The 19149-nt window shown below is 41.8% G+C and overlaps 1 protein-coding gene across 1 annotated transcript in view; it reads right to left on the reverse strand.

The window, feature by feature from the left end:
• Positions 1–833: 833 nt before the first annotated feature.
• The window catches only part of fbln2 (fibulin 2), a 69715-nt gene continuing 51399 nt past the window's right edge, over positions 834–19149 (reverse strand). The window contains exons 9-17 of the mRNA XM_079340686.1: positions 17459–17593; positions 15082–15219; positions 13833–13976; positions 12321–12449; positions 9162–9287; positions 8041–8157; positions 5154–5282; positions 4181–4304; positions 834–2594 (exon numbers count right to left, since the gene is read on the reverse strand). Coding sequence (XP_079196812.1) covers positions 2234–2594; positions 4181–4304; positions 5154–5282; positions 8041–8157; positions 9162–9287; positions 12321–12449; positions 13833–13976; positions 15082–15219; positions 17459–17593 — 1403 coding nt within the window. The 3' untranslated portion in view covers positions 834–2233. The remainder of the gene's footprint in view (positions 2595–4180; positions 4305–5153; positions 5283–8040; positions 8158–9161; positions 9288–12320; positions 12450–13832; positions 13977–15081; positions 15220–17458; positions 17594–19149) is intronic.

Below are 19149 nucleotides of genomic sequence, written 5' to 3' on the forward strand. Positions count from 1 at the left end.
AAAAACATCAAGGAGCCAAATGCTTTTTCTGTGGTTAAGAAGGAAAGAGCCGAGGGAGGATAAATATGAATATTCGTGTGTTGCTGATTATTGTGTTAATCATATTTCATGAGCTTCACAGCGTCTGGATCTCAACTCAACCAGGCTATGATGAAGGAAACTTTGCAAAGCAGAAATGAATCTCGTCATAAGATACTCTGATTCTGTCCATTTGTCACTCAATATCATCAGCCTAAAAATGTCACTGTTTTTATTACTCTCTGAATCCTCACCTGACTCAGACTGCTGTCTGTTTATATGGCGACCTGAGAGATTCACCCTCCCTACTTTCCATTTGAAAGTTTATCAGTTGGGATGTACTAATAGGCGGGGGTAGAAAAGTACACACACTTTCCGGGTGGGAATGTAGGAGGGTGTAACACACATGCTAAATGTTCCTTGTGGATCAGTGGAATAAGTGATAATGACAGATTAGATAAGGACTTCTCACATCGACTAGGAAAAGTTGATTTTGGAAAAAAAGCTCTAAATTTAGATTGTTCTGTGTCCATAATGATCTGTGTATTGTTTCCCTTTCGCCATTATATTCTTGCCTTAGTGTTCAAAGGTACAACACATGATCACTTGCCTTGTCTCCATGAGTCGAGTTGTGGATACGATGGACTTTGTCTGCTGACACTTTCACCAGTAGATGGGGATGTTTACTCACTATTCCCTTGCAGTGAAGTCATACTTCTGCACCCACAGCCCACACGGGTCACCCTCTGCAAACTGACCGTGACGCTCCACTGTTTGAGCTGCACTTGAACAAAGCTGATGACAATAGTTTGATCTTCATTTAATGATTGGTTTATAGATCAAATGTCACTGTACAGTCTGCGTGAGGCCGGTCTGGAGTTACAACAGCAGGCCGGTTCATTCCTGCAAACCGCACAAGTATTTGACACGTCGACACTAATCTACATGAATTTTTACCCTGAGATGATTACAGCACAGTTACACATAGAGATATGTCCAGTAATAAATGAAAGAATACGACACATTAGGAACAGGAAGGCAACATTCATATTTTCAGTGCTGCATTTGACCATGAATGAGCATGAATGGGGGCTGGATCCCAGCTGTCACTGAGCGAGAGAGCTTTCACCCTGGTCAATCACAGGGCTGACATACTCTCATTCACTCCTACACTACAAGCAATTTAGAATCACCAATCGAACCTAACGAGCATGTCTTTGGACTGCGGGAGGAAGCCGGAGGGAAACCATGCATGCACACGGAGAACATGCAAACTCATCACAGAGAGGATCTGTCCGACGGGGATTCAAACCTGGATCAACTCAATGTGAGGCAACGTGCAGACCCTCTATTAAAATCAATACAGCTAGATACATTTTACATGTTTAAATCTGCGGCTCAGTTGGTGAGTCCTCGTCTCTCAACTGGAATGTCTGATGTGTCCTTGAGCAAGACACTTGACCCTGAATACATTTGTATTTGTTATCACTTCTTATTAATTTAATTTAGGTTCTTGTTATTCTGCTGTATTTCCTTTATGAACTGTTTTTTGCAACAATGCACCAAGGCATATTCCTTAAATGTGTAAATGTACTTGGCAATAAAAAAAGATGAGAATGAGACTGAGATAGTTACTTCTGATGGTCTCACTACATAGCAACCTCTGCTGTCACTGTGTGAATCGGTGCTATAAAAGCTAAAGCCTATTTACTAACAACCAACTTATTACAGCGAGAAAAAAAAAAAAAGATTGGAAAGAACCAAAACATTTAAAGACTTCCTTTTGTATTTTTTAACATCTAAAATGCTTAATTAATTGATGACTTTAGTTTAGTCACAGAGACTTTGAGAACATTCAGTCAGTTTTGTGTCTCATTTCTTCAGGTTTTCATGAATAACTCTCATGAGGGTTTAAATAAAAGGCAGCAGACCTGTGAGTCAGACCGGTGCAGCACCGTGCTCCTCTCTGTTTGAACTACACATGTGATGTTATACTGTGTACTGAAATGTCAAATGAATATACTTTAGTAAATACAAATACAAGTTATCTCAGTAAAAAAAAAAAAAAGATTGCGATGATAAGCTCTTTGGCAACATTTTCACGATTCTCTAGCAACGCTTGTTTTGCGGGGAGTCTTTACGAAAAAGAGTTTGCACATTAAAAATAGCACCATCTGAAAGTTCCAGTCCATCCCTCCTCGGTGTCTCTTTGGCCTTACATGGTGCTCGATGTGATGAAGACATAAATCCTGGTGAGGAAGGAGGTGAGCGAGCCTTGCCTCAGCAGCTTCATCTCCACATCGATCAGGAAGTCTTTGGGCTTGCGCACCTGTCTCTGCAGGTAGACAGCTCCTGTGAAGCTGTTCAGCTTCCTGGTGCTGAAGTAGCCCTCCTCGTTGCCCTTCGTAATGCTGATGGTGACGTGATCGCCGGAGTAGGCAGGGGACGGTCCGATTCGGAAGATCTGTGCAGGGATGATGATGTTTGTCTGGAAGCTGAGCTGGTAGTACGTGATGCGGAGCGGGGACTTCTGACAGTCTAAGGAGTTAGCAGGACAACTGATCCGCTCACAGCGACTGAGGAAGAGTGAGAGACAGATTAGAAAGAGAACATGTGTGTGCGATGTTTTCAGCATCTTCCGACTGTCTGGCTTTGATGTGAGTCCTGCTTCAAGCTGTTTTTTGTCTTCAAAAACAGACACAGCGAAACAAACAACGACACTAACAAGGGTCAGTTTGCCGTCAGTCACAACATAGTTTTCGAGCTAAGCTAAGCTCCTGGTATCCTGGGGGAACGCTGGCATTACCTGATGCCTGACAGCTCTCTCACGACTCTCCCATCCCAACTGTGTGGTTGTCGTGCCAGATTCAGAATCCCAGTTTGAGTTACGTTAAGGTAATTCCTGATGTCAAAATCCTCCATGTTTCTCCATGAAGTACTACTAACGTACAGTCTCGACAGACACATGCCAACCGGGAGAAAAGTGATTTGTTCCCCAGGTTCTGCAGCTGCATGTCAGATGAGTCCCTGGGCAAGACACTTGACCCTGAATACATATATTTGTAATTACTTATTATATTTATTTATTTAAGTTGTTGCTATTTTGCTGTATTTCCTTTATGAACTGTTTTTTTTTTGCATGAAAGCAACCTCTATAATCTGGCTTCAGTGTGCGAATGGGTGTGAATATGTAGGTGTGAGCTGCTGTGTAAAGTGCCTTCAGGAGACTAGAAAAGAGCTACACGAGCTCAAGATCATCCAAATGTAAGCTAATAATATTAACGATACATTTTATTCATAGAGCACTTTACATGTGTAAATCTCAAAGTGCTAAAGCGTTTAAAAGAATAAAAGAGTTGTTAAAACATCCTATAAATCAGCAAAACACAAAAACTATAGAGAGCCTCTGTCCTCCAGTGCGAGCGGAAAGGCTGTCCCAGTCTGTGTTATTGTTTGCATGCTCTCCCACTGGTTATCCATCTCACATCCCATTTGTGGAGTAAATTTTGATGTATTGCTCCATAAACCTTGCACGGCTCTTGCCAAAACAAAAGTGTTTTGGTACCTGCTCTATGACTCACACAGGGCAGCACTTAAGGCAGACCAGGACGGACACTTTAATCTCAGCCTTGGTCTGTGGCTGCCAAGTCTTGTCATGAATGAAGGATGTCTCTCCATAACAAGCCAGGCCATGTCACACTTAAATTAACAAGGTGTCTCTTGATAACACTGATAAGATGTCTCCTCTCGGCTGACTGTGTGTGTGCTCCTTCTGTTCACTGGAGCGCAGAGAGCTACAGAGACAAACCCAGGAAGCACCAGCTGATCGAAGCCATCTGACTTCATTCTTGGGCTCCATAGGATTCATGTTCAATTACCAGCTCGCCTCTACAGCAAGATCAGACCTAACAAGGCCACTCTGTGCGGCACGCTTGACTGCGTGGACATGGATGTACAGTCTGACCATTAAAAGAGCATGAGCAGAGAGAAACTGAGGGGGAAAGCCTTCTGGGAAACCCATTGTTATAAATCAACGTTTTAGGGGTGTAGGATCTCAAATATTCAATGCTGAAGTGACGGGAGAAGTTAAGAAGAGCAGAAACTTTTGTGTTTCCACCTACTGTATAGATTCAACTTTCATTTTCAATGAAACATGACTTACGTTTCAGAAACCTTCTTGTAGTTGTGAGGGCAGTTGAAGGAAAGACATCTGAAGCCTCCCTGCAGGTTATAGCAGGTCTGTGTCAGGGAACAGTTGTGTGTGCCAGCTGAGCATTCATCAATATCTGTTAAAAAAAAAAAAAAAAAAAAAAAAAAGATGAAACAAAAATGGATACCCAAGGTAAAAGTAATTTTACACAAATAAGTAAAGTATCTGCTTTAGGTTGAATTTAGTTGTGTACTGGTAATCTGTATGCCACTTCATCTTCAGGGAGATATTTTGACACAATTAAACGAAGATCTCTCACTTCAAGTTCTACTTACGAGTTGTCTCAACATCTTTCTACCATGACCACAGAGTGTAAATATTAACGGACGAAGCCGGAATGATGTCACCCATCTTTATGGCAGGGAGCTCCGGAGGCTCATGGGCAGCCGCCATGCTGGAAATCCTGTCTCAGCCTAACTTTCATTCAACCTAACGACAGGCTGAGAGCTGAAGCTGAGGAGGGTTTTAAACCTCTTGACGAACCGTTACATCACACTCTCCTGTCAGCTACGCACCCAAGTATGGATAACGCGTAGAGATTTCAAAATCAAAACGGAGCTGTTTTAAAAAATTCACCTCTCGTGTGCCAGTGATGACAATAACTAATCAGATCTATTTAGTTTATTTGTCCCAGGCTGTAAACATGTTTGTTTATGCTGCAAAAACGAATGTAAAAAATGTGTTCTAAAAAAAAAAAATCAAAAAAATCCTGACTCTTTTGTCTGCCCTTTGTGTCCAGTGTACATTTAAAATCAATGATGGTAATTAAAGGTTCTGTGAAGACAGAACAGGCTTAAATTGCAAAAAACACAACTTGTTCTTTTGGACCTTGTGAACTGCCTGCTGAAAAAAAAACAATGTCATAAGATGTAAGTATCATTAAATGGACATGTCAAGTTAAAAAAAGAGCCTGGGTGAGCCTCACCTCTGCAGGTGTGTCCATTGGCGGACATGGAGTATCCATGAGGAGGACAGGCACACTTATAACTGCCGACGACATTCACACACTGGAAGGCACAGAGGCTCCCAATGCTCTGGGAGCACTCATCAATATCTGATCAGGAAAAAAGAAACACATGTCATATATCATTAGTGTGTATGTGTGTGTGTTCTGAACACCTTAATTACTGTTTTTTCCTTTTGGGGGTTTTTGCAAGAAGCTATTAGGAAAGTCATGGTTTTTGCTTTCAATCTGGTCTCAGTATTTACAGAAATATTTACCGTAAATTCCGGACTATAAGCCGCTACTTTTTTCTCACACTTCGAGCACTGCGGCTTCTACTCCGGTGCGGCTAATGCATGGATTTTTTATGGGGGACAATGAGCTTCTGCCGCAAAAACATTTGACTTCGTCACGTCGGATCTTAATATCAGTCATTTTGCGCTTCATGCACGCACCCTCATCATGGAAAACACACGGAGAAATACATATGATGCAGCTTTCAAGTTAAAGGCGATCGACCTGGCTGTCAAAGAAGCTAACAGAGCTGCTGCACGTTAAGATGACACTGACAGCGACAACAGAGACTGAGGAAGTGAGTAATGAAGTCATTCTGAGGCAGTGAATGGATGGACTTTTTCTTGTGAAATATATTACGGTCATCTTTTTCATCAGCCGTGTTACAGACACCGTCGGCTAGGCTTCGTATTGTAACGGTTCATGTTGTAAAGTCAGTAGTTGATAATGTGTTCATAATTCCGATTATGTGGAGAGTCAGTGAATGCACCAGCGAGAACGTGTTGAGTGGCTGTATGAGAGAACGCTGGGGGAGAGAGTTGGATTGTTACGGCAAGTTACGTGTGTTGTTCTCCGCTGTAAACGGCGTGGTCACGGCCGACAGTGATCGGGTTATTAAAAGTTATTATTTGAACGCTCTCGTCGTCCTTTAACGTCCGTACGGACGCTACAGTATTTGCGGATGTTACCGGTAGCCTACGTCTGTGTAAATAGCTCTTGTTATAGCGTGGACACCTGCGGCTTATAATCAAGTGCGGCTTATATATGTACAAATACATTTATTTACTTATTTTTAGCCGGTGCGGCTTATATCCAGGTGCGCTCAATAGTACGGAATTTACGGTAGTCATATCTGAATCAATTAAACTAAATCAAAGCAGTTAAGATTGTTTTAGGGGTTTAAAGTCTTCACACATTTGGTGTAGTGTAAACCTATTCAATAATCAGTCAATAAAGTATCTATCTATCTAAAAAAATAAAAAATTCCCTGAATTTTCCTCGGGATCAATAAAGTATCTATCTATCTATCTATCTATCTATCTATCTATCTATCTATCTATCTATCTACTTCACTACATGGATACACATGCTCTTTAGAGAGAATGCTCTGCAGACATTCTGCTCATTTGTTGCAGATACAAGAATAACTGGTAAACGGACTTGAGCTTGTGTAGCAAATTTCTACTCAAATCGCTTTTACACCGCAGGTCACACCTACACATTCACACCCTGATGGTGGAGGTTGATATGTAAAGTGACCATCAGAGGTAACTAATCCAATTCACAAACATTCACACATGCAGCGGGTGTAAGGACGTGGGGGTTAAGTGTCTTGCCCAAGGACACATTGGAGATGTTGCTGCAAAAGCTTGGGATTGAACCCTCTACTTTCCAGTTAAGAGACCAACTGGGCCACAGCCTTCAATAACTGTGCATGAGAACATATGTAGTGCCGTTTTTAGACATCATGCAAAACCTTGTACTGATTTAGCTGATGTATAGCCATTTTCCTGAAGCATTAAACAAGCAATAATTACAAGCACTGATGGAATCCAATGTAAGTCCCTTCATGCAGCCTTTGTCTTTGAAGCATCCTTTCATAAAAATGAGTAGACTGGACGTCAGAAAGGTTTGGGCTGAGGTAAGGTATGAGTGGTTATCTTATCAGACACGACCACAAGGGAGCGCCAAAGTCTGCAACTTTGACATTTGTATAATGAGAGACCATGTTCTTTTTAATTTCAATGGCACACTCGAGTAAAAAAACACACACACACACACACACACACACACACACACACACACACACAGAAGCATTGTCTAATTATCATGAGCAGTTTAACCAGCTGTCTGTTTTTAACACAGGTTTGTGATGGAGTTGTACTCGAGTCTGCTACTCTACCTCATTCCACCATGTGATGACAGAGAGAAACATGACATAACACTCACAATCTAAAGCAGTAATAGGTCAAACTCATTGAAGTACGCCATGGCAGATCACACTACATTCAGACATTGATGGCAGAGGCTGCTAAGTAAAGTGTCAATCACACGCACATGCAGAACCTATTTGGGGTTGAGTGTCTTGCACTTCGACACATCTGTGCAGTAACTTTGGATCAGACCCCCGACCTTCTTGTTCAGAGGCGAGCAGCTCCAGCACAACACAGACAACACACACTCAGCACACCCAATACACGTAGTCAATAAAAACCTCTTTGACAGGGTCAATTAAAGATTTTATCACCACTTTTACTTTGTGAGGTTGAGTTTATGGTTGAACTGCGTCAGTGAATTAAATCAATTTTAAAGGTGCACTTGACACAGATATAATTACCATATAAAATCTTTACCAATAAAGTTCAAGCAATAAATGGCGTCTTTAACCCAGATAAATGTGTACATATTTGAGGCTGCTCCATGTTTAATGTGTCCTTCTGACTTGGCGTAAACAAGGAGGAACTCTATATGAAGCTGTATGAAAGTCAAATAATAAATAAATAGTTTTACAAATGTTTTGGTTGCCCTTTATTCTTCGAGTAAAAATCTAGGTTTCTTTGTGAAAAAAACATACCTTCACAAGTGTGTCCATCCTCTTTCAGGTAGTAACCTTGGCGACAGTAGCACTGGTATGAGCCATAGATGTTTGCACACTCCTGGCTGCAGGGGTTTTTCTCACATTCATTAACATCTAAGCACACAGAAGAAGATACATGACATGACTTGTTCCTGTTTAGGGCACAGATGGCTGAGCGGTTATGTCGCCTGTCCTATGTACAGAGGCTTTAGTTCTCATCGCAGCAGCGAAGGGTTTGAATCCGACCTCGCTCCTCTGCTGCATGCCATCCCCCTCTCTTTCCTGTCTCTGTCTTCAGCTGTTCTATCTAATGAAGGTGAAAAGGTACAAGAAATAACATAAAAAATGTTCCTGTAATCCATGTTGTTAAAGGATCCTCCGTTCTTTCTCATGCTACATAAATCCTGTATGAAGCACCAACTATTAAAATCACTGCTCAAACCAAGCTCATTGGTTTCTGGTGAAGCTAATATTATAATTTAGTAACAATTAAGAAGCTTCATTGTCCAAATATGTTGAAAAACAGCTGACTACTGTATATTTTAGCTAAGTTGTTGGTGAATTTAAACATGAAGAAAACAAAAAAAAAACATAGGAAGAGACACATTGTAGAATCAAAACTGTAGCTTTGACTCTGTAGCTTTGATTTCTCCTCCGTGTCTGTGTTATAGAGCTGTTTCCCTGAGAACGATATGCTACGAATGTCTGAAGCAAATTAATCTAAAACGCAGTTAAAAAAAAAAATCTCATTATGTTGCTCAGACAAGCGTGATAAATGACAACCTTGATAAATGAAAAAGGTTGCACCCGGATAGAGAAACGACACCCTCACACTTCGACAGAGCTTCCTCAATTTTGGCTGCAACAAACTGAACATAATGTAAATCACGCTCCTGTTCAGCTCTACTCCTTGAAGCACAACTGTGACTTGAACACACTGAAGACTAATGGTGACTAAACCTGTAACTCATTCTATATGCATGTGAGACACCTCTGCATCCCAGAGATGGAGGCTGAAGACTTGGATGCTAATGTTGTCCCTAGAGGCCGACCTTTAAGGTCTTTAAAAAAGTAAAATAAGACAGCGTAAGTGAACAGTGTGTTTGAGTCAGGCTTACCTTCACAGTTCTTGCCATCAAATGCCAGGGAGAAGCCGGCAGTGCATGAGCAGTGGTAAGAGCCTTGGGTGTTTTCACAGGTCTGGGCACACAGCCTGCCAGGATAGCGCCAACACTCATTTACATCTGTCAGTGCAGAGGAAAGAGCCATTAGACCGCAAGAAGGTACCTCTGGGCCTCTGAGGACTTAATGCCAGTTCTCATCAGGACACACACCCGCTGATTTGGACAGCCACTTCTTAACAATTTAGGCTAATTATTCTTATCTAGCTAATTTGAAAATGGGATTACATTAGGAGCGAGTACAGAAGAGCACGCTAACACCGACTCTGTAAACCTTACTTATACAGGCAGAGGGAAATGAAAGGCGAAAGGCTGCACAGGTTAGGACGGAGGTACTCAAAGTTTTTCTATAATTATCCCTGTGTGATTCTTGTTTCTATTAATTGTTGTGTACATGACATCAAAAGCGTGTGTGGAAAATAATCTGTCTAATGTCTGAATTTTGGGACCAACCATTAAACCTCCTCCTCTTTCACCGCTATCTCCTACAATTTTAAACATAGACATGACACTCGTAGAATGAATTTATATAGATACTCGTTCTGATACCATGGCAACAAAAACAGGCCTGCACTCCCAGTGTTGGGTAATTCCTTTGTTTGAATTCCCCAAAAATGCAGGCAGAACTACACACTGTCCAAAATTGCACAAATCCGTTAGCAACGTTTTGCTACCGAAACGTTTCTAACGTATTTGCAGTTAATACAACACAATATGACTCAATATCTGGGGTCATGTTCATAAAGCCTCCTAGTAACTAAGAGTGTCTCCTGGTGACAAAACTCTCTGAAAATTCTTAGAATCAGGACATTAGAAGTGCTCCTCACAACGCCACACCTGAGGAGCTCTCTTTGTAAATAACTTTCACCTTTACAAGGACCTAGTCTGAAATTTCTTTCAAAGTTATATGTATTCAAGTTTTGCATTTTCACACACATCAACCTGAAAACAGAGAATCTCGTCTTAACTTTCAGGGGAAATTCTTGTCATGAAAATGGGTTAAACGTTTCTCAAGCTGAGGAAAAAAATGGAGAAATGTTCTTCAAACCAAACATGAAGAATATATTTGACTCATAGTTCGGCTGAACAAACAAAACATATTTACAGTATGTTAACCTTTTTAAACCATCACTGACTGTTTTCAGCGCAAAATGAGACGAGATGTGTGTTGAGTTTCTCTACATGCGGTCACCTCCACAGGTGAATCCAATCACTAATTAAGACCCTTCACATGCTGATGTAAAGATCAGCAGATGAGGAAGCTGCTACAAAAGTGAACATGTTATTTCAAACATGTATATACCTGTAAGGTACTTTTTACAAATGATCACATGACCATTTCAAAGTGTTCATAATTACACAATGAAATGTCTGACTATTATAATATAGAACTTTAGATTAACCAATCACAGCTTCTGAAAAAAATGTGTCATACCCTGCAATGGGCTCAACCCCGGGGGGATTCCTTCCTGGCTCAGAGTCACTCTGACAAAGTTCCTAAATCACTCCTAAGCGAAGACTCCTCACAAGGATTTATTAAACTTTCTGACAGGATTCTCAGAACGTTTATGAATATGGGCCAAGGAGTTAAAAGAAAAAAAAGCTCTGGTCCTCTTCAATACTATTGATCATCTAATAATAGAGATTGCATCATTTTAAAATACCTGATATTGAAACAGTATGAAAGAATAAAAACTATTTGACAATCTTTCCTCATGCAGTGATGAAGGTGCTAATGTTGGCACCCTTTCATATCCTGTCACCCAGTTTAATCAGATATTTCTATGAGACCCGTCATTTTGATTTTATTAAAGGAAGAATGTGCAACATCACCACATAAATAAAGCAGAAATCAAATATATCCTCTGCAACTGTCTCTCTGAGTCATGACTGTAAACAACGAGTGAGAAGCGACCCACTGGCTGTGTTGTTGTTGGACCCGTTTTTCTCTCTCATGTGTTCCTGCTATAAAAAGTCATTTCTGGTTGATCTTGACTTTTCTAAGTAGTCTCAACATAATGCAGTTTTTAAGGCCAGCTCCTCTCTTTGAGTATAAAAGCTACTTTAGTTGAGTAAGAAAGAGCAACATAACGTGCTCACTGGCTATTCGGATATCATGTCAGGGTTTTTACAGTCATTCCAAGTACATTTCATGCAATGTGAAGCTACGAGCTAAACTGACCAGTGTGCTAACATTAGCCCGCTAACACAACAATGCAGTCCACAGGCAATTTGTTCTGGTTTCATGCTGGTGCTGGAGTGAGACATCAACTGGATCAGAAAGTGTTCGTTTTATTTCGAGTAATTTGGAAACAGGACAGCACACAGGTAAAAAAAGAGAAAGAGAGAGAAAGTGGGAAACAATAAAGTAAAGGAGCCTGGACCACCTGCCGAGGGGACTACAGCCTCCTTAAAAGTCCCATATTCTGCTTTTTCTTGTTGTATACGCTCTGTGGTGTGTTTTCCAGGTGTCTTGTCCATGTTAAGGCACATCTATTTGGAAAAATTCAAAGTCCACGGAAACATGGCTTCTCCCACGTCCTCCTGTTAGTTATAGCAATAGCTGCATGAAACGCTGGGCCCCTAGCCCCCTTCCTTGAGAATATGCGGCATTACAAGCAAGCACAAGCTCCCTTCAGACTGACTGTAGCATAACCAATATGGTAAAAGGGGCGGAACAATTAAGTTAGAGCAGATCGGTCGACCAATCTGATCAGACAATGCACATGTGGGGACCCTTATTTTTTCTCTTCATGAACCCCAAAAAAGGTATAATATAATATAATATAAATGAGGCGTGCAAACCAACCACTAGGCCACCAGTGGCCCAGTTGTATGATTTTTGCAGTAGACTACATATAAAGAATTCAACCCTCTTGGTTATAGAAGTCTGCCTGTGATGTTTTCAGCGTATAAGTCTATTGAATCTTTTTGGATTGGATTTCTTTTCTTTTTGGCTGAGGGTTAAAAAAAAACCAACATCTTAGATTTTTCCCCCCACTTTGGAGCTGGCTTGGCCTTCAAAAAGTATTTGGGCATCAAACCTTAAATCTGCTCATCATCATATTCTTGCAGCCCTGACACAGCGAAACTTACCATTGCAGGCCTTGTGAAGTGCGTCATACTGGTAGCCCGTCTGACAGTCACAGCGGTAGCTGCCAGCCAGGTTGTGACAGATTTGGCCCACTCCACAGCGGTGTGTCCCCATCTGACACTCATCAATGTCTAGACAGGCAGAGAGGAAGATAAAGCACCTCAGCACTGACCCAGTCCACACCTGCCTGAGTGTGGCTGAAATACAGCCAAACACCACCGACACAGCACAAACACAAACCTCCTTCTCTCATAGACTTACAGAAAACACGGCACTAAAGAATTGTATTTAAAAATGTGGAAAACGACAGAGCACGATTCAAGCTGCATGACATACCAACTATTCCAGGTTTGTTTATTTAAAGCTCCTGTCAGGACCTCCCGGATTGTGTCAAGACAAGACAATCATTTCATCCTGCTATGTTTTATCAGTCGAACACATGTCTGCCATGGACTCTGTAACTAAAGTCTGTTTCTACAGCATGCCGTAACTCACTTTGTCTGACACCTACCCCCTGGCAGCGGTTAGAGGCATTCAAAAGGACTCAATAAAAACGATCAATCTAGTCCCTGATGTTCATGTTTGCCTTTGGAGCTCATAAAAAGGTACTTGTGTTAATTTCAGACAGTTTTAATTTTCAAACATTTCATGTTGGCCTGATCTTTTTTACCCACCACTCCGGTGTAAAAAGCAATAGAACAGTGTCATCTTTGGCTCTCGGAAATTTGGAGCTGGAGTTGTTTCATATTTGGTGCCTTTATATCTTAAAAAAAGAGTCTCCTCGGGGCGCCGATAGCTCAGCGGCAGCGACAGCGCGCGTACCATGTTGCGAGGATTCGGTCCTCGCGCGGGCGGCCCGGGTTCGCGTCCGGCCTGTGGCCACTTTCCCGCATGTCTCTCCCCACTCTCTCCCCATTTCCGACTCTATCCACTTTCCTATCAATAAAGGCAAAAAGGCCAAAAATAAATCTTTAAAAAAAAAAAAAAAAGAGTCTCCTCTCAGTGTTATGTTCAATTTGGGACATTTCACGACCTTTGTCCTTCTTATGTTTGTATGCTGACTGCTGGCTGTAGGTATATATTTTAGGGATGACTGCAAAACAAATGACCCTCTCACAGGAACAATAAAATACAAACTTGAACCTTTAATATTTCAAATCATTTTTCAATTCAGTCTTTTTTGTCATTCAGTCTTTAGTTTGGCTCTCTTCTCATTCAGCTCCATCGGTTATGCTATTCAGAATGAAAACTATGGGAGAGAAAGTGGCTTAATGAAATAAAACATGTACATTTCTCATTGATAGACTTTTTCAGGATTTTACTCTCCTTCTAACTGACCAGAGAGGCTTACATTCAGGTTCATTCTTTCGTTTTTTTAAAGGCATTTTGTGGCAACTAAACAGGACATTTGTGTCTGAGTCAAAAAAACAAACAATGCAACGTCCATACTTTCAAATACATCTTTCCATTCCCGCGTCTCTGTCCGTGCTGTCTGCTAAAGAAGTAAATCTCACCAACACACTTGGCTCCATCTGGGCTGGCGTGGTAGCCAGGGCTGCACACTACGCTCTTCTGCTGGCAGGTGAAGGAGCCCACTGTGTTGATACAGTGAGAACCGGGGCTGCACGGCTCACTAAGGCTGCTGCACTCATTTATGTCTGCATAAACAGAGAGAGAGAGAGAGAGAGACAGAGAGAGAGAGAGAGAGAGAGAGAGAGAGAGAGAGAGAGAGAGAGAGAATGAAGTCTCAAGATAGCTGAGAAATGTCTCCACAGGAGAGTGATTGTGAGCAGGTTAAATCCTGAATGACATGTTGACGTATGACTGGAACAATACTGCAGTGCTGACTTGTTGCTGATTTCATGCTTTCCATATTGTGGGGAGCAGTGCTGTCGAAGCAAAATCCAAATGACAACTGTATGTAACACATGCATGCATTCAGGGGAATGAAGGTAATGGAAAAAATCTGAAATATGGGAGAGGATTTTGACTATACAAGTTAGTGAATAAGGAATTAAAATGCCATGCTAAATGTTATTAGTGGCACTGGTTACTTTTCTAGCCCCCTATGTGAACTGATTGAGCAGCTTAAAGGAGCTAAAAGAGTAGTTCAAGGCTTGAATAGAAGATACAGAGTTTTAAAAATGGTTAGAAATGGGTTTGCCAAAAATGTGATATATAACTACAACAACAAGAGACAGGAGATTTACAAAACACACAAGTTAGTATTCAAAGATGAAAAGGAAGCCTTCCATCCTCAGTGATAAATCTGTGGTAGATCTATGGGACTCTGGGCTTCATGATAGTGTTTATATCAGGAGCATCCAGGGGTGAACTTTAGGGCTGCACTATTATATCATACCTCACAAAGGCGTAAATGACTTGACTGAATGGTTTTTGTTTCCTCAAAGCAAAGGAGGGAAGTGTCAAAACAAAAAGATGGAGTTCCGTCTGACAACTTTGTATTCTACGCTCCGACCTCCTCACTCCTCACTGTTTGAATTTACATGCAGACATTTGAGGAGTGATGGGATTGATATCTTAAACAGCCAACTGGAGCCTACAGGTGGATGCTGAGGTGGGGGAGGGGCGGAGGAAGAGCGCAGTACTGGTGTAGGTCAGAGCAGATGGAGAGAGCAGAAGTTGTACAGCTTTAAAGGAAGGAGGTGTTGTCATGTGAGCATGAGGCAGGTCCAGTGTGAAATCGAACCCACTCTTAACCTCCCGCTTAAGAGACAATGACTCGACTCGACTTTGTCTTACCGATGCAGTTGCCATGAGAGTCCTGTGTGAAGCCGCTCATGCACTTCTGCTTGTGTTTACACTGGAAAGAGCCCATGGTGTTCCGACACACAAAGCCCATTCCACAGTTATGGGTGCGCAGCACACATTCATCGATGTCTAGAGGAGGAGAGACAAGATGAACATCAATCCAATGAGTCAGAGTGAAAACCAAAACAATCCACTAAATCATCTAAGAGTTTCAATCTGCAGTCAACGGTCTCAGCTTCAGCCTTTGCTGTCACTTTGTAAACAGTACAGTAGGTGGCACTGTGGCTCAAGCACAGAATAAAACATGTTCACCGCCCGAGAAGTGATTAAGTCTGACAATGTTCAACTTGAGGAAAAACCCCACTTCCATAAAAATATCATTTGTTCCAACTTTGCAATTAACAGAAGTTGAGCAGAACTTTTTGAAAGACAGGTATTGATATCCAAGCAGGAGAATTCAAATAAAAACATTTGTCCTTTCTACCGCCAGCCACTTTCTCAGAAGTTCACACAGTATTGACTGCTTGGAGGCTCGTCCCGTGGTAGAAAATCACAAGGTCTTCATTTGGGTTTTTCTCTAACAGGCATCATCACAGAGATACATTTCCAGCGCTACAGCAGCCATCCATCTTCCCTTTCGAGCAGCTAATTAGTTTTTCCCCTGTTGGATGGTCGACTAAATATTACCTTCATTATCTCGCTACATTGATTAGCCCTGCCTGCTGCCAAGTGTTGGTGACACAAGCCACAGAGCTACAAAGCGCTTTCCCGCCTGCGCAATGCTGCCTCTCTGGGTGACTCCCTTGTCACATATTGAACCTGGGCATCTACTCAAGCATAAACATTACGACTAGGGCCAAGAAAAATCAGCAGAAATCTCAATGTCTCGCTGACTGAGCACTTTAGATCATGACATTGGACCTAAAACTGGTCAAGTATTGTTGAAACCACAGTATGAAAACGATTTTTACTGATCTATATCATTTCTTCACATCACTGAGGATTTCTGTTGATTTTTTTGCCACTAATGTTAATTGTAGTCATCTAAACTGGGACTGAGGGAAACAATGAGATGCCTAAATATATCCTGTTCCTGAAAGCAACTGTCTGCCATCAATAATGCTGTGACACTTTTATACCCTCAATACCTATTGATGATGCACTACACTGAGTCAGATATTTAGGGGTTTGTATATTCCCAAAGGGCCCTTAGAGGACAACTTATTTCAGCTTTTTTTGGGTACAGTTAGACTGAGTCAAACAGGGGAAGTTGGTGACGAATTTTGGGACCAGAATAGACTGTGTGCGCATGCAGGAGAATGGAGCTTGATGTCCCAAAGTGCCAGGGGAGTTGGACAAACCTGTTGTGTGTTGCTGGGTGCTCTTTAAAGTACTGTTAGTGTTAGTGTTGGAGTTTCACACTCCAACACTAACACAAACTAGCTGTTATCCTAGGCTTGGCATGCTTTCTCCATTCTTCTTAAAGTACAGAAATCCACATTTATAAAGTCTTAGGCTTTGTTCAGACTGCCGTCCAAATCCAATTTTTCCCCAAATCTGATTAGAATCCGATCTAACTGACTGACTGTCCACATTGCAAATTGCAAGTGACCAGATCTGCTCTGCCTGTCCGTATTGACATGGCCTGATCCACATTGATTTTGATGGTAACAGGTAACGCCCAGGAAACACAACCGCAAAATGGATGACAGAGAAGTGTGATTATTTCTGATGCGAACAATCTTGTGGAGCAGTCCATCCACGGGCTTGTATTATACTACGTCAGTTTTGATTCTTGCTTGTTTTCTTTCACTGACCAAAGTTAACTTCTGGCCTGCCAGATCTAGGTCGTTGTTATCGATGGTATCGCGTTAAGAGTGAAGCAGAAGACACACTGAAGCGACTGAGACGTTCAGATTGAGTTGGATCTGTAGGAATCAGATTTGAATCGCATTCGAAACCACCTGCGTATGTGGTTTGAATCAGATTTGGAAAAATCAGATCTCATGTGGCTTTTTGTATCCAGACTGGAAAAAACAAACCACTTTATCTGGATGTGCTAAAAATCTGATTTGGAGTTGCTGTGTGAACAAGGCCTTAGCATTAAAACACATGTACATGAGCATGGTGTAAACATGATGGCCCTTCTTGGAGTTTGGTCTGACCTCCAAAGGTCTGCTGATAGCACTTCTGTTTGCACTTCTGTTCTTTTTTGATCTGTCCAATTTGACTCTCTTGCCACTCAAAATAAATTACAATCCTTACTGCTTGCAGAAGAAGACATAATCAGCATCCCTGCTTTGGTGACTCTGGAAGTGACTGCTGGGTAAATTGGCTTAATGAAACACATCAGTTACAATGAACTCACCCTCACAAACACTGTTCCTCCGCTGGTATCCGGCAGGACAAGTGACCTGCAGTTCGCATACAAATGATCCCACTGTGTTCACACAGTGCTCACTGGGACGACAACTGTGGGTGTTAGTCACACACTCGTCCACATCTGCAGGAGAAAGAACAAGGGAGAGTGTGTGAGAGAAATGGCAGGAGGGAGGTGGAGGCAGAGAGAGGGGGTATGAGCACGAGGCAGAGGTGACGCTGACTGTCAGAGGATGCTGATGGACAGGGCCTGAATTTAATCCCCCCCACCCCGACTGGTCCTGACACTGTCCCCATGATGAGGCTCAATGACTCAGCAGCAGATTGACGTCAGCAAAATAATATTGAAAAAACCTAACAAAGCAAGTCCTTATAAGAGTTAGTTGAAACCCAGAAAATTGCATATTTTGCTTTTGCCAGCATGATAATCACTAGCTGGGAAGCTTTCATGAGAGTCTCAGGCTGAGACACTTCAATGGAACTAAAGTCATCCATTTGTGCAGTCCAAACCATGTGGAAGTGGTTTTCAAATTCATTGTTTACATTTTCTTCAAAAGAAAAGTTAGAAAGGAGAACACCATAATTTGTCTTTTTGCTTCGAAGCCTCTGACAGTGCTCGCCTACAGGGCACAGAGACAACACGCACTGCTGACTCGAGCTTAGAAAACCAAGAACAGACAGTTTTTTGTTCCCAAAGCCTCTTCAAACATGAAACTCCTGTGATGCGTCTTTGGTGTCATCATGTGGTGTTTTACTGTTGACATCTCACAGGTGTGGCTCTCATTGGCAGTGACTCAGCAGACCACAGCAGAACAGATGCTTGTGTTGGTTTGGAGAAGACAGTCATGCTTAAGGAAACTTCCTCTCTAAAATCCAGTATTGGATTCTGTAAGGTAAGGCAATTTCTGGACCATCAGCTCCTCAAATTATGAAAAAAAGTGAACAGCCACAGCAGGGTTCATGTCAAAGCAGCATGAGTAAAAGTTCTTCTGTAAAACATCACACTGATGAATGGGGGGGGGGGGGGAAAGGGGTAAAAAAAAAAAAAAAGATTCAAATGTATCATGGGTAGTAAAAAAACAAACACCTGCTATAATCTCTAATACAGTGTTATAAAGACGATACCATAGCATTAGCGACTCGACTGACTGAATTAACATCTTTGGGGAAATTCCAGCAGGGCTATAATGTTACAGCTGATTTGCTAACTAATAGCAAAGCTAGCTTTGCAGCATTTGGTAACTTGTCCAACACATTAAGGTGCAAACAGTCTACATGCTTTGGAAAGTTGTGTTTGTGTTCAAAGCCTAAGCTCCCACTTCTGAAGCCTTGCCTGGTCCTTAGTCAGCTTTGCTGTCAGCGAGCGAGCTTAACAATGAGGATTAACATTTCATGCAAATAGTCTTTCAAAAATAAATGATATGTGAGTCCACAGAAGCCCACGTATACAGTCACTGACGGTGCAATTAATACGATAATATCAATATATATGTTCTCTCCTTTGCACATAGCAATGGGCCGTGATTAAAGTTACAGGCCATTTAACTTAAGCTAGACTGAGTCCGATTTATTATTACAACAACTCATACTGCCCACATTACGCTCCCAGAATACATCATGCAGCGCTGTTCTGCAGGCCGTTATATCAACTTGTGACATGACTGATTTGCAAAGCCCCAG

This window comes from Symphodus melops (assembly GCF_947650265.1).
Source record: "Symphodus melops genome assembly, chromosome: 4".
NCBI lineage: Eukaryota > Metazoa > Chordata > Actinopteri > Labriformes > Labridae > Symphodus > Symphodus melops.